Raw genomic sequence first — 13,191 nt, forward strand, 5'->3', positions numbered from 1 at the left:
TCTGACACTGGCCCTTCCCCATCTTGAACCGGATGAGGAAGAGATGTGGGCTGGGAAGAGGATCCAGCAGAGATCAGAGGCCGGGGTTGCAGCGTCCCTCGGCTGGTTAGCTGTAGACTAAGCTTATCCTCCAGCCCCTGGCTCATTTTCCCTGATGAGTGAGATGGGGATGGTGATCGTCCGCTCTCATCACGTTTTCGGAAGATGGACAGTAAGAGAGGATGTGAGCAGAAAATGAAACGGGTGCGAGATTCATTGTGAAGCTCTAAAATAACTGCTGTGCAGAGTGACTTACTGTGACTCTGGGGTCACCAGGTCTCTGTGTCCGCTTCCTCTGAGCTGTGGCCCAGACTATTAACAGTGGTTTTTAAGAAAATCCTTACCTCACACTCCACCGTGTAAGAGGGAACAAAAGCAGTAATTCAATCCCCTACGATTTGAATGCTTTTATTTATTTGCGTTTGTTTTCTTAGCCCTCATCCGCCATCCGTGCACCCAGGGGTTGAGCCCTTTCTGATAGAGGAGGTGGTTTCGTTCTTGTCTCCCTTCCAGACAAAGAATTCCTGAAGGAGAAGGAGAAGCTGGAGATGGAGTTGGTGGCCGTGCGGACTGCGAGCGAGGACCACCGGAGGCACATCGAGATCCTGGACCAGGCGCTGGGCAATGCCCAGGCCAAGGTCATCAAGCTGGAAGAGGAGGTGAGACCAGGCAGAAGCCAGCATGCCTCCGGGCCTCAGACCAGAGTCAGTTCCAAGGCGCTGCGAGACGGCACGGATCAGGGAAACCTCCCAAGTGAATATGAGTCAAAACACAGTTCCGGCCAGCAGAGAGCTTCCTCCCAGCCCACCGTCTGGCGAGGGAGTCAGTGGAAGGGCTGGACACCAAAGGTGCCTGTGGGCAGAAAGAGACTGACTTTTCCCGGAATGTTCCGTGGCTGTGTCTGAGCGCTCGTTGCGCAGGACAAGGCCAGTCTCAGCGTCTTCCGCTGGAGATGCAGTGGGGCTGGTGGCCTTCTGCAGACCTGCGTCCACTTTCCAGACGTGGTCTCAGCCAGGCAGGGGCAACCCCAATCCTGGAACTTTCAGTTTTCCAGGAGCTCATGGTTTCTAACAAAACCAACCCTTTAGATTATTAAGGTTCTCAAGGTAGACTTTTCCTCCTACAGTTGACAGTGGAATTCAAATGGTCATTTTCTGAGGCCCCACATCAAGGATTCGGGCTGCAGGTGCAGTGGTAGGAAAAAAAAGGCGGCAGGGGTGGAGGAGGGTGGGGGGGAGCTGTCCTAGCTGGGTAGCCATCTTCCAGCTCCCTTGGAGGTACAGGCACTCTTGGGCTGCTCTGGGGAGCGGCCCTGAGCAGGACTGTCTCGCAAACGTCCAGGACAAAGTGCCTAAAGTGAACGTCAGCACTGGAGCGCCTTGTCCATTCGAAGTTTGTTAACCCCCTGAGTCCTGGGTAGAAGCTACAGTTTTAACGGCTCACCCTAGTAACGACCCCCGAGTAGCTTTTCTTTTTGTAACTAGGGAACTCATTTGCCACAGAAAATGACCTGAGACCTGAAGCAGAGGGTGCCTACTTTGGGAAAAGGAGACCAGGACTCCTTATCGTTGCCATTGAAGTCATTTCTTGAAGCTAAGGAAAAAAATTTTTAATTGTTTTAACTCCCTTAGTTTTAATATTTCTATTGAGTAAAAGTCAATTGTGAGCTCCTGTGAAGACAGGTTCATTAGAATCGGGAGTATCAATTTTCCTATGGCAATGTCCTGCCTTTATAGTTATGTCAAACTTTGTCAAGTGCGGCCTCTCCAAAGCATCTCTCCTTTGTCTGGTTTCCAGACTCGTTCCTGGCCCTTCCTAGGGTGTCTTGAAGATTCTGAATTCAATCCCAGTGGTTTCCATTGGGTTAGTTACTCTAGCTTACCAGGGTAGGGAAGAACTTGAACTTCACGGCAGGGCCAGGCTCTTGTAAATTAGAATCTTGGCTCCAAGACAGTCTACTTTCTTATCTCTAAAGTGGAGATAATATAAGGACTTTACCTCCTACTATTATTTGGAGATTAAATGAGATAATAGAATCAAAGCACACATGTTTTAAAAATCTGCAGCCCATAGAGCTGATCCCAACCCATAGCCACCGTATGAGACAGAGTAAAACTGCTTCCAGTGCTGTAATCCTTACAGAAGTAGACTGCTTCATCTTCCTCCCAAGGAGCGAATTTGAACTCCTAACCTTCCAGTGAGCAGCCGAGCCCTTTAACCATTGAGCCCCAGAGCTCTTCCCCTGGCATTGCTCCAGATAAATTGACTATTAGAATTGTGGTTACTGCTAATCATCCTCGCCACTCTATGAGCTAGCTAGTACAGAGCTAAATGAGACGAACCGTGCCTTCAAGGAGATCATACTTACTCGTTCACATGGTGAATACTTACTGAGTATCCACTAGATACCTGGAAGTGTTCCAGACACTGGGGACCCAGCAGGGGACAAAGGAGACATCCACGTTCTAGTGAAGGCACTTCCAGGAAACCAGTCCAGGGCCACACCTGCTCAGTGCCGCATGAATATGCTCAGAAAGGTTAGATGAGATGCGCCCTGCAGCACAGTGCCCTTCACCTAGTAGGGCCTCAGATGTCCGTAAAGTTGAACTGCCGAGTCAAACGCACAGTGATGTTAGGGGCAGATGAAGACATACCCCAAGAGCAGGCTTGGGGAAGACTGTGAAGTCACTGTGCCTCCCTGAGAGCTCAGAAGCAGCCGTAATCTGTAATCCGTAATCTGTAATCCGAGCCAGCAGCACTGGGTAGGAAGTAGGCGCAGCCTAAGGCACTGTCCCTTAAGTCAGGAGCCTGGCAGGGCAGCAGCCCTTCCATCAGCAGCACGCCCCAGCGTGCTCTGATTGCCACAGCTGAGCACAGGATCTGAGTCACCTGCAAGGCATCTGCCCAGCCAGGTGCAGAAGGACAGGAAATCGCCTCTGAGGACCAGGTCATGTCAATGCCTCAGCATGATTTTTTGGCACCAGCTAATTCCCAGAAAGGAACAAATGTGCACAGGACTCATCGTTGTGAGCCAGTCGTCTGTCTAATTGGAGTAAAACAAAGTCTGGTTACAAGTTTGAGCTCATTGGTCCAACCTTAAGTTCCTATCGGATAAGACATTGACCCAAATCTTTTAACCTTAATTTCCCTTTCCTCAGCCATTGTGCTGTTTGAGTGTCCACTTCCTTCCTGCCTCTTCACCGAGGCTGTCAACTGCTGACTTGTAAATGGCTCTGAAATCTTTAGAGGGAAAATAACCCCATGCGGATCTCTAGTAAGACCCAGTTGTACTTCTTCACACATGCACAGATGGATAGGATTGTAGATAGACTTTGCATGCCTAATTTCTCTATTAGAACAGTCATTTCTATTTAGAGATTTTGAAGGCACCCCAGGGGTCCTGTTGAGCTGCTGATGGCAAGGTCAGCAGTTCACACCCACCAGCCTTTCCTCAGGAGAAAGATGAGGCTCTGTCCCCATGAAGATCTGCAGTTTCGGAAATGCTACATAGAGTCACTTGATGGCAGTGCATTTGAGTTGAATTTTTGATAGAAAATTTGAAAAACACACAAAAAACTATAAGGAATATAAGAAATTCCTGTTCTGCCACCTAGAAAATTATGGCTAATGCTATATTTATTTTATGCTTATCTATTTACACAGTTTTGATAATGGACATACTTTTGATTCTGGATTCTTCATTTAACATTATAGAGTAAGCATTTCCTCATGATATTAAGGACCCTTTATTAATTGTATTTCCAATCCCTGACAATGTTAGTTATTAATCAATGTGATTGGCTGGGTTGACTAGAGAAACAAATCCAGAGGCACTCATAAATGTATAAGAAATAACTTTATATCAAAGAGCAATTGTATTTTAAGAAAACATCCCAGCCCAGATCAAGTTCATAAGTCCAATGTTAGCCCATAAGTCCAATATTAGTCCATAATTCCTACTTTGGACTCACACAGCCACATGCAATGATGCAGAATGCAGGAAGATCACAGGCCGGTGGGTGCAAAATCTTGTAGGTCCAGTGGCGGTGGATGCATCTCCAAGGCTCTGGTTGCCATCAGCGTGGCTCAAAGTGCTTCATCAACAGGAAGGTCAAGCAGAGAGAGGGCTCTCGCAGGTCTCAGCAAGTCGCCCTGTGGCTTGTCAACAGGAAGACAAGGGCAGAGAGAGTGTGCGGCCCGCCTCCAGGGAGAAAGCGAGCAAGTTCCTAAAATCCCCATGAGATGTCACACCCAGGCGGCATCATCAGACTGTGACTTGATTGACAAGCTAGACTTCACGCCTATACTATTTATCAAGTTGACATGAAAGTATATAATGACCACAATCAGTAACCTAAGCATTGAGCTAAAAATCAAACAAAAACCTCAGTGCCGTCAAGTTGATACTGACTCATAGAAACAAACCCTACAGGACAGGGTCAAACAGCCCCTGCAGGTCTCTGAGACTGTAACTCTTTATGGGGGTAGAATGCTTCATCTTTCTCCCGCAGAGCAGTTTCAAACTGCGGACTTTGAGGTTAGCAGCCCAATGCATAGCCCCTGTGCCACCAGGGCTCCTAGCATTAAGCTCATAGCTGTATAAGACAAATTACCAAAAGTCGATTCCCTAGGGAATTTTCAATTCCAAGCCTCCTGGCCACTGGAAGCATAGTCGATGGCTTTTTAAAGAAATTTTCTTTGACCCCAGCACCTGTGAGAGATAGGGGTCAAATGGGGACATGCCCGAACAGCTTCCGCAGCACTCCCGGCCAATCTGACCCCTGCTTCCACTGCTCTATAAGCTCTGTGCTCTTTCTCCCTCTTCACTGTTCAGCTGCGAGAGAAACAGGTGTATGTGGAGAAAGTTGAGAAGCTGCAGCAGGCCCTGACCCAACTGCAGTCCGCATGTGAGAAGCGAGAGCAGATGGAGCGGAGGCTGCGAACCTGGCTGGAGAGGGAGCTGGATGCCCTGAGAACCCAGCAGGTAAGAGCTAGTGGAGCCCACTGATGACAAACCAGACAAGTTCACTGGCAGGCATCTGGATACCTGCCATGGACCAGACCCGGCATGCTGCACCGAGGTCCAAGACAAATCTCTGCCCTCGGGAGCCGTCACACGTCAGCGGAGTCCACTCACTGTGGACTGACCAGTGTCTTCACAGACAGGAGGTTACGGCTGGCTGGAGGGAGGAGGGGAACAAGGCATTAGATGATGTCACAGAGGAAGGCTTCGGGCTGGACTAAAGAAGAGAAATCAGTTGGGCACCTGAGGGGAAGGATGGGAGAGGCAGAGGATGTGTGGAGGAGGGAGGTGTGCAAGTGCACGGCAGGTCCAGGACAAATGGGTGCAGTTATCCAGGCATGTGGGGGCCTGGTGGGGTGGATGGCTAGGTGGCAGAGGCCAGTGTGGAGGGCATCAGTCAAGTTGAGAGATTGGACTAAGAGACTCTTAAGCTGAGAGCAGCATGGTACAAAGGATCTATGAAGGAGCCCTCTGGTAGTACTGGAGAACATTCTAGAGCAGTATTTCCCAAAGAAGGTGGTACCGCCCCCTCGGTATTATATCGTGACAATTTAAGGGGGCTGCAAAAGCAGATACCTACACTTTATCCTGCGTTAGTTTTAAATTGCCAGAGGGACACTGAGTAATTGTTTTTCTGCCAAGGATGGTAGGCCAAATCCGTCTGGGAACCTGCAGTGGTCTAGATGGGCAGATGTTGAAGGGGAAGTTCCTCCGCCCAGAGCTGCAGGTGTAGTGGGACTCTATGAAGGAGATGAACAGAAGAGTCCCTGAAGCTGTGAGTCACCATCACTTCCATGGCAGTGGGTTGGGTTTGGCTGTTTTTAATGGGGTGAAGGCAGCCCCTGGAGGTGCTAACCGGTAATGCCCTTGACTGCCAGCTGAGCGCTTGGACATTTGGGATCACCCAAAACTGTCCAGAAAGTAAGGGCTGGCCATCTGCTTTTGAAAACCAGCACCACGCACCCTGTACCGAGCAGTTATCCTCCGACACACGTGGGCACACCCTGAGTCCAGCTGACCTGGCAGCAACTGGTCCACCGGAAGGGGTTGGGAGTGAAATTCCTAAGACATGCATGATAGTGCGGTTTCAGAGTGAAGGAGAGGAAGGGGTTCAGGGAAACCCCTGGAAATTATACCGGCTGTAAGCTATGTTTTTCTGCCTCTCCTGTGCTGGTTACAGCTCTTATTGTAACTCAGAAATGAATAAACACAGCTATGAATGAATGCCTAGAAAAGAAGACCAGGCTTACACTTGGCTAGAGACTGGTGGGAACCCCAAGACTGTAGCCCTCAGTCACCCTCAGGTCCGGAAATGAACTCCCGCCACGGCTCCATTTTCAGCCCCACATGAGACAGGTCTATAAGCACTAGGAAGGTGTGCACGCCTTAGAATAGTCAGTCCTGTGAGGTCAAAGGGGCAGCATTTCCCCAAGAACAAAGTTCAAAGGGGCCAGGAAAGGAGGAGTGGAAACAGAAACACAGAGAGGAAGTGACGCTGCGTTGTGGGATCACAATCAACATGAAGCAAAATGCATATGAGTTGTTGAATGGAAACCTGGTCTGTTCTGTAAGCCTTCACTCAAACATAATAGAAAGTGAAAAAGGTGGGGGGGCACGGGGGGAGGAGGAAGTCTCCCCAGTTCAGGGGCCCTGTGTGCTTGCTTCAGCAAGGGAAGTCCTGCCTGGGTTCCAGTGGGCCTGAGCTGGACGTCACCGCAGGGTGCGGGGCAGAGTTCTGCGGGGCTGATGAGGGGTGGGTGTGCTCCGCGTGGGACCTTAGGGAAGCACCAGCAGGGCTCCGTGGAATCGTCTCCGGGACACGGCATAGTGGCCGTGGTCGTGGTCGAAGTGCATGGGGAGCTCATGCCGGGCCAGAGCAGTCACCAAGGTTTCACCGCTCAGCCAGTGGACAGGAGTGGTTCGTGAGATTGCCCGGGAGCTGTGAATCCAACCCCATCCTCCCGCCATCTGGGCTCATTTGGTGCCGCATAAAGGAAGGCGGCTCCTGCTCTGCACTTCGGATTCTCTTACAACCTGGGCCACCAAAGTGACTGACACCCTTCCACTGTGCGCAGTTCCTGAGACCTGGAGCTCCTCTCCCTGGAGGGGGGGCTCCCCTGGTGCCCAGTCCAGTGCTGAGCACACAGCAATGCTTTCCCGTCAACACAGACCCAAGTTCTTTTCCACCCCCGACAGTTAGGAGACTTATTGTCACATCTTGTACTCGGAGTGCTGTGGAGCCCAATTCAGCTCCTGGCCCACTTTCTGTATCAAGAAATGCACCGTCAGAATCTCTTGAAACGCCCTGTGTTGCGCACCCACAGACCCACCAGCCCAGCAGGCGGAGTTCGGCACCCCAGGGGAGCATGGGCATTTCGGAGTGGGCTCATGCAGGGAAGTAGCGCTGCCGGGGTGGTGCGCTTGGGAGCGGAGAGCTGATGGCCAGCCTCAGCTATGTGTAGCTGGCGCAGACTCAGGAGGAGAAGACGGCCTTTAGATTAAACCAAACTTTGATGCTGAACATTTCCTCCGAAGTGACACTGCAGTCTTGATCACGTAATGCGAATGTTAGCCTGTGCCCAGGGATGGGAAACACGCTGGGAGACTGTTCCTCGTGCTCTTTCTTCCCTGCGCATCAGAAAGATGACTGTGTTTTTTTTCCTCTAGTGCTTGTTTATTTTCTAATGTTCTTAGTGAGCCCACGTTGTTTTATGGCCAGAAAAGTTGAAAATGTAACTTACCCCCAAGAGAAAAAGAAATTACTGTATGTCTTGCATGACTAGTTTTACGAGGGTTGAGTTGGCCAAATTCAAGTCCACCTGGATTCCAGATGTGGATCCAGAAACTGGTGTGGGAAGCACAGCGGTCCCAGGAAAGGGTGCCGGGGCCTCTGATCTGCCTCCCGTCTCACCCAGCCCAGTCTGGATCTGCCGGCCGTGTCTTGGCTCCAGCAAGAGCAGGCTTCAGGAGGCTTCCGCCCCACACACCACACCCTGCTCTTTGCTGTGTGCCCATGAGGCCTCTGCCCACCCCAAGTTCCCCCAGAGAGCATGCTGAAGCAGAACCCTCCTCTCCACCCGCCAGCCACCATGGTCGAAGACCACACTGCCTAGCCGCAACCCCTGGGCATGATTCCGACCGAACAGACGTGGGAGAGAGTAGCTCAGAGCTCTCCAGTCACAGCCCTTCCAAAGACTGAAACCAGGGCACGGCCCCTCCACTCGCCCGCCCTCTGTCCACTAGAACCTCCGAGCGAGCGCCTTGCTCCTGCGGATGCCCTGGAACCTTCCCCAGGAAGTTGGTAGATAGGAGATGAACAGAGTGGACGGGGATCCTGTACTGATGCAGGGCGGGGTCGCAGGGGTCTGGCCGGCCGCATGGAATCTCTCCTCCTACGGAAAGAGGACTTGGCCAAGGAATCGTCCTGAGGAGCCTCCACTTCCTTGTCTACAAAATGGGGGCGATGAATTGTATCCACTCCATACTTGTACATTTAAATAGGAAAACCCTGCACGAAGCGGTTACCACCCTGCCTGGCGCCTAGAAAACGATGACGACCGAGTAGCTGTCCGTTGTCCTTAGTACTGTCCCCTTCAGCGACACCTGACTGCTCGGGGCGCTCTTGGAACCCTTTCCCAAGTTCCTGTACCCCGTGATTCCCAGTCCCACTGAAAGGAAGGTGACCGCGGAAGTCCAGCAGCTTTGAAGAATTGGGGCAGGGGTGGGTGGGGGTGGAGAGGGTTGTGGGACAGGCCAGGCCAGGTAGGACTAGTAGGAAAGAGGAGCACTCAGCTAACTCTTCACTATAAATCATTTTTTCTCTACGGGGGAGGTGAAGTATAGTACTTTGGTGAAAGAGAAATAAAATAAAGGAAGTGTCTTCTATCGGTCCTGTAGCTCACAGCCCGCTTATGAGCACAGTGATTTTTCTCTGTATCATTACCCCCTTGTACAAAGGGGCGTCAACCCGCTTGTGGGGAAATGTGTTATCTTTCAGTCCCATTTCTCCGTGGACTTGGTACATGCGTGCTCAGTCAGTATTTGCCCCCTCACTGGATGGGCTAAGTAGCTGCTATCCTGACTGACCTTCAGCCTGTTTTCCTGCCTTGTCTACTGGCCCACTAGGTCGGACTGTAGATTGAATGTTGAAATCCATACCTGTATTTAGATAACTCCTCATGACCTGCATCAGGGGGCCCTGTGAGGACTTGTGGTTTTATGGGAGGTCAAGAGGCTCCTGCAAATGTTAGTCAGCTTCTATGGCATCTCAAGGCTTCCGGGAGTAGCTGACGAGTGTAGCTGGGGCTGGGGAAGCTCTTTCTTGGAAATTTCCAAAAAATATAGGAGCCGCTCATTGGTGGACTGGTTCCCTTGCTTCCTGCCTGAGTCCGAGGGCCTAGCCAGGTGGGTGCAGTGATTTCCTGCACAGGTCAGATCAGGACAGGTACATGCCTTCCATATATTCCTATCCAAATTTTAGAAGGTGCATATGTCCAAATAATTCTAACAACTGGAGGCTCTCCTGCAAACAACATGATGTTAGAGCACAGTGGAAGGCATGCCCCTGTTCTGGGAAATAGGAAGGGAACGTGTGTCCCAGGACAGAAAACACCTGTGAAGAAATCACTCTCCCCATGAGTACCAAGGAACCTGACCTAGACTGGGACCAGGCTCCTTAAGACAGACAGCCCATCACCACCTCTGGATTGAAGTCAGAACCGGTTCAAAACCCCTAGTCCTCTGTTTAAAGGAAAGTCTATACCTGAATTAAAAAAAAAAAAAAATCCAAGCTCTCAATATCCCCCAACAGAGAGCTGTTTGTAGAAGACCTGGAACAAACCAGACCTTGCTGTGGAGTGCCTGCCAACTCCTGGCAGCCCCACTCTGTCTTGTACGGAGCTTGGCTGGAGAGCCAGGCAGACTGGTTGGCTTAGCAGGGTCTCTGAACTCTAGTTCTCGCGTGTGGAACTGGGATGATGCCGTCTGTTCTGCGGCATTTCAGGGAGAATTAAATGAGAGGACTTTGGGGCTGGGGTAACTTGGTGTTGGGACTCACGGAGTTCCTGTATATGCACAGGAGACAGGGAGGCAGTGCTCAGGGGTGGTGTGGATGGATGGACTGCCCTGTGTGGGTGAACCATTGTCCTAGGTGCCTGGGGTCCGTAACAAGAGCCCACAACATGAGGGGCTTTAAGGAACAGACATAATTTCTCCTAGTTCTGGAGGCCGGGAGTCTGCACTCTGGACACCAAGAGGGCTATGTCCACTCTGTCAGCCCTCTGGGAAGACCCTGTTCACCTGGGCCAGCTTCTGCTAGCTCCAGCCAGGCCTCGATTTATCTTCACATTAGCATCCGCCTGCCTTCCTCTGTGTGTCTGTCACCCAGCCTAGTTTCCCCTTTGATAAGACACTACTCATAAGCAATTAGGAATGGGATCCCCACCCCAACTCTTTCTGACATGAACTCATTGACCTAGCGGGTAACAGCTGCAGCAAAACCTCTCCCCAAACAAGGTCACACTTACAGGTATGGGGTTAAGACATCCCTTTCACATCAAAACAGTAATGAACTCTGTGTGTGTGTGTGTGTGTGTGTGTGTGTGTGTGTGTGTGTTTGTAAGAGAGAGAGGGTTTATAGGTCCACCCTATAGCCCATTTTTAACATCAGGATGTTGTTTCTCCATGTGTGTGTGTGTGTGTGTGTGTAAGAGAGAGAGGGTTTATAGGTCCACCCTATAGCCCATTTTGAACATCAGGATGTTGTTTCTTCTACTTGCTCAGAAACACGGCCATGGCCAGCCGGCCAGCATGCCGGAGTACAACGCGCCGGCCCTGCTGGAGCTGGTGAGGGAGAAGGAGGAGCGGATCCTGGCACTAGAGGCCGACATGACCAAGTGGGAGCAGAAGTACCTGGAGGAGAGCACCATCCGGCACTTTGCCATGAACGCCGCCGCCACGGCTGCAGCCGAGAGGTGAGACTGCGTCACTCTGGTGGCGACAAGGATGCTGCCGGCATCCATTGAGGAGGGAGGGAGGGAGGGAGGTCCAGATTTAATCAATCATGCTGCTGATGGGAGAGCGAGATGGTGTCACATTTCTGGAGGATCATTTGACAAGGTGTACCCCCACTCTAGCTCCACAATTTGCGTTCTGGGCCCTTGTCTTAAGGAAAGGATTATATAAACACCTAGACGTTCATGCTCCCAGATGTTCATTCCAGGGCTGTTGACAATAATCCATACACTAGACACCACCAAAGGGCCAACCGCAGAGGGGTCATTTGGTAACGTCCACAGTTAGCAATATCCTGGATGAGCCTTTCTGAGTCAGCGACCTCATGTGTGCAATGGGAATTATCATTCTTGACTGGTTACAAGTAGGGGACCCCACCCGCATGTTTCTAACTGAGGGCAGTGAAGCCCCCAAAGGAGCTGCAGGGTGCTACCTTGGACAGGTGACCCCAAAACCAAAAACCAGAATCACTGCCATCGAGTTAATGCCATCTCAAAGAGACCCTATAGAGCAGGGTAGAACTGCCCCTGTGAGTTTCCAAGACTAGCCATTTGTGGGAGTAGAAAGCCCCCTCTTTCTCCCGAGGAGCCACTGGTGAGGATGACAGCCCCAAGTGGAACCACTACGCCACCGGGACATAGCCTTTCTTTGTCACCTTCGTCTTAGCGCCCGTTGGGTTATCAGATGAAGTGTCCCTTTTGTCTCCAGGGCTCTGAAGGCACGATGGGGACCGGAATGGAAGGCACACCAGTGGGAGAGTGGCAGGTCTGAGGCATGCCCTCTCCGGTGGGTGGGGTGCGACTTGGGGAGTGGATAGAACTAGTCACCCATTGACACTGCTCTAGGCTCAGCCTTGTTTATCATCCTTCCTGCATGGGGAACGGGTCACCCTGCCGCAGAGAAACAGCAGTCCTGTGGGATTTATCCAAACCTCCTGTTCCCCTGCTGTTGCTAGGTGCTGTGGAGCCACCTCGTGTGGACTTCGTGTGATGGAGAACTGCCCCCATGGAGTCGTTAAGGTGGTCCCATTTTACAGGAGATCGCCAGAGGTTGGGGTGGTGGGGGGAGGCAGTACAACCACCAGCCTTTTGGTTAACGATCAAGTGCTTAACCCTTATACTGCCAGTGCTCCTTTTGCTATTCTCCTACCCTGTCCTGTTAGAGTAAGGTGACCAGGCATCCCGCTTTTGGCGGGACAGTCCCGATTTTTAACAATTTGTCCCACGTCCCGCAGCGTTTTATAAAAGTCCTGATTTTTGGAAAGAAGGCATGACAAGCTAGGGTATATGGTTTTTGGCTGCCATGTGGCTATTTCGCCAGGATATGAGTTTTATCAATGTCCTGCTTTACCAATGTTAAAATATGGTCACCTTATGTTAGAGGCCCCTGGTTGGGGGGTGGGGGTGGTAATAAGTGAGGTGGTATTGGGGGCTGGATGGATGGGGGGCTGGGTGAATCCTCTTTTTGCCACTGTTCCCTGTCGCCTCCCCTGCTTCCACATGTAATTACTGAACACTGAATCTATGGAAGACTGCTCTCCCTGTTACATACTTACTGTACCTTCCCACATCCTCAGGGGAAATAAAAGGTCAGCTCGTGTAGCTGTAACCTTCACGTTCTTTTCAAAGAACACACCTCTCTGTACTCTCAGCGTTGCCAGGGGAGAGAACAGGGAGCTAAAGCTGTTAGGGAAAGGTCAAATTTCTAGGCTCTTATCTAAATGCTAAATGACTCCAGACATAAATTAGTTAAAAGAACCAGCCATTAGTTCTGTGATTTTTTTTCATCAAATAATGCCTACTTCACATATATTTTATTTTATTTTGTAATCATTTTATGGAGCCTCTTAACAACTCTTATCACAATCCATATATACATCCATTGTATCAAGCACATTTGTGCATATGCTGCCATCATCATTTTCAAAACATTTTATTTCTACTTGAGTCCTTGATATCAGCTCGTTTCCCCCCTCCCCCACCCTCCCTTCCTCATAAACCCTTGATAATTTCTAAATCCCCCCCACCCCGCATGTCTTACATTGACTGCTGTCTCCCTTCACCCACTTTTCTGTTGTCCACCCCTCTAGGAAGGGGTTATATATAGATAATTGTGAT

The 13,191-nt window shown here is 50.7% G+C and overlaps 1 protein-coding gene across 1 annotated transcript in view; it reads left to right on the plus strand.

The window, feature by feature from the left end:
* Positions 1-13,191, plus strand: part of AMOTL1 (angiomotin like 1) — a 124,459-nt gene that overhangs the window by 96,142 nt on the left and 15,126 nt on the right. Inside the window, exons 7-9 of the mRNA XM_004709020.2 lie at positions 553-698; positions 4,874-5,023; positions 10,844-11,034. Of these exons, the coding sequence (XP_004709077.1) occupies positions 553-698; positions 4,874-5,023; positions 10,844-11,034 (487 nt within the window). The remainder of the gene's footprint in view (positions 1-552; positions 699-4,873; positions 5,024-10,843; positions 11,035-13,191) is intronic.

Source organism: Echinops telfairi, unplaced genomic scaffold, assembly GCF_000313985.2.
Source record: "Echinops telfairi isolate 266 unplaced genomic scaffold, ASM31398v2 ScPeMD7_7421;HRSCAF=8459, whole genome shotgun sequence".
Taxonomy (NCBI): domain Eukaryota; kingdom Metazoa; phylum Chordata; class Mammalia; order Afrosoricida; family Tenrecidae; genus Echinops; species Echinops telfairi.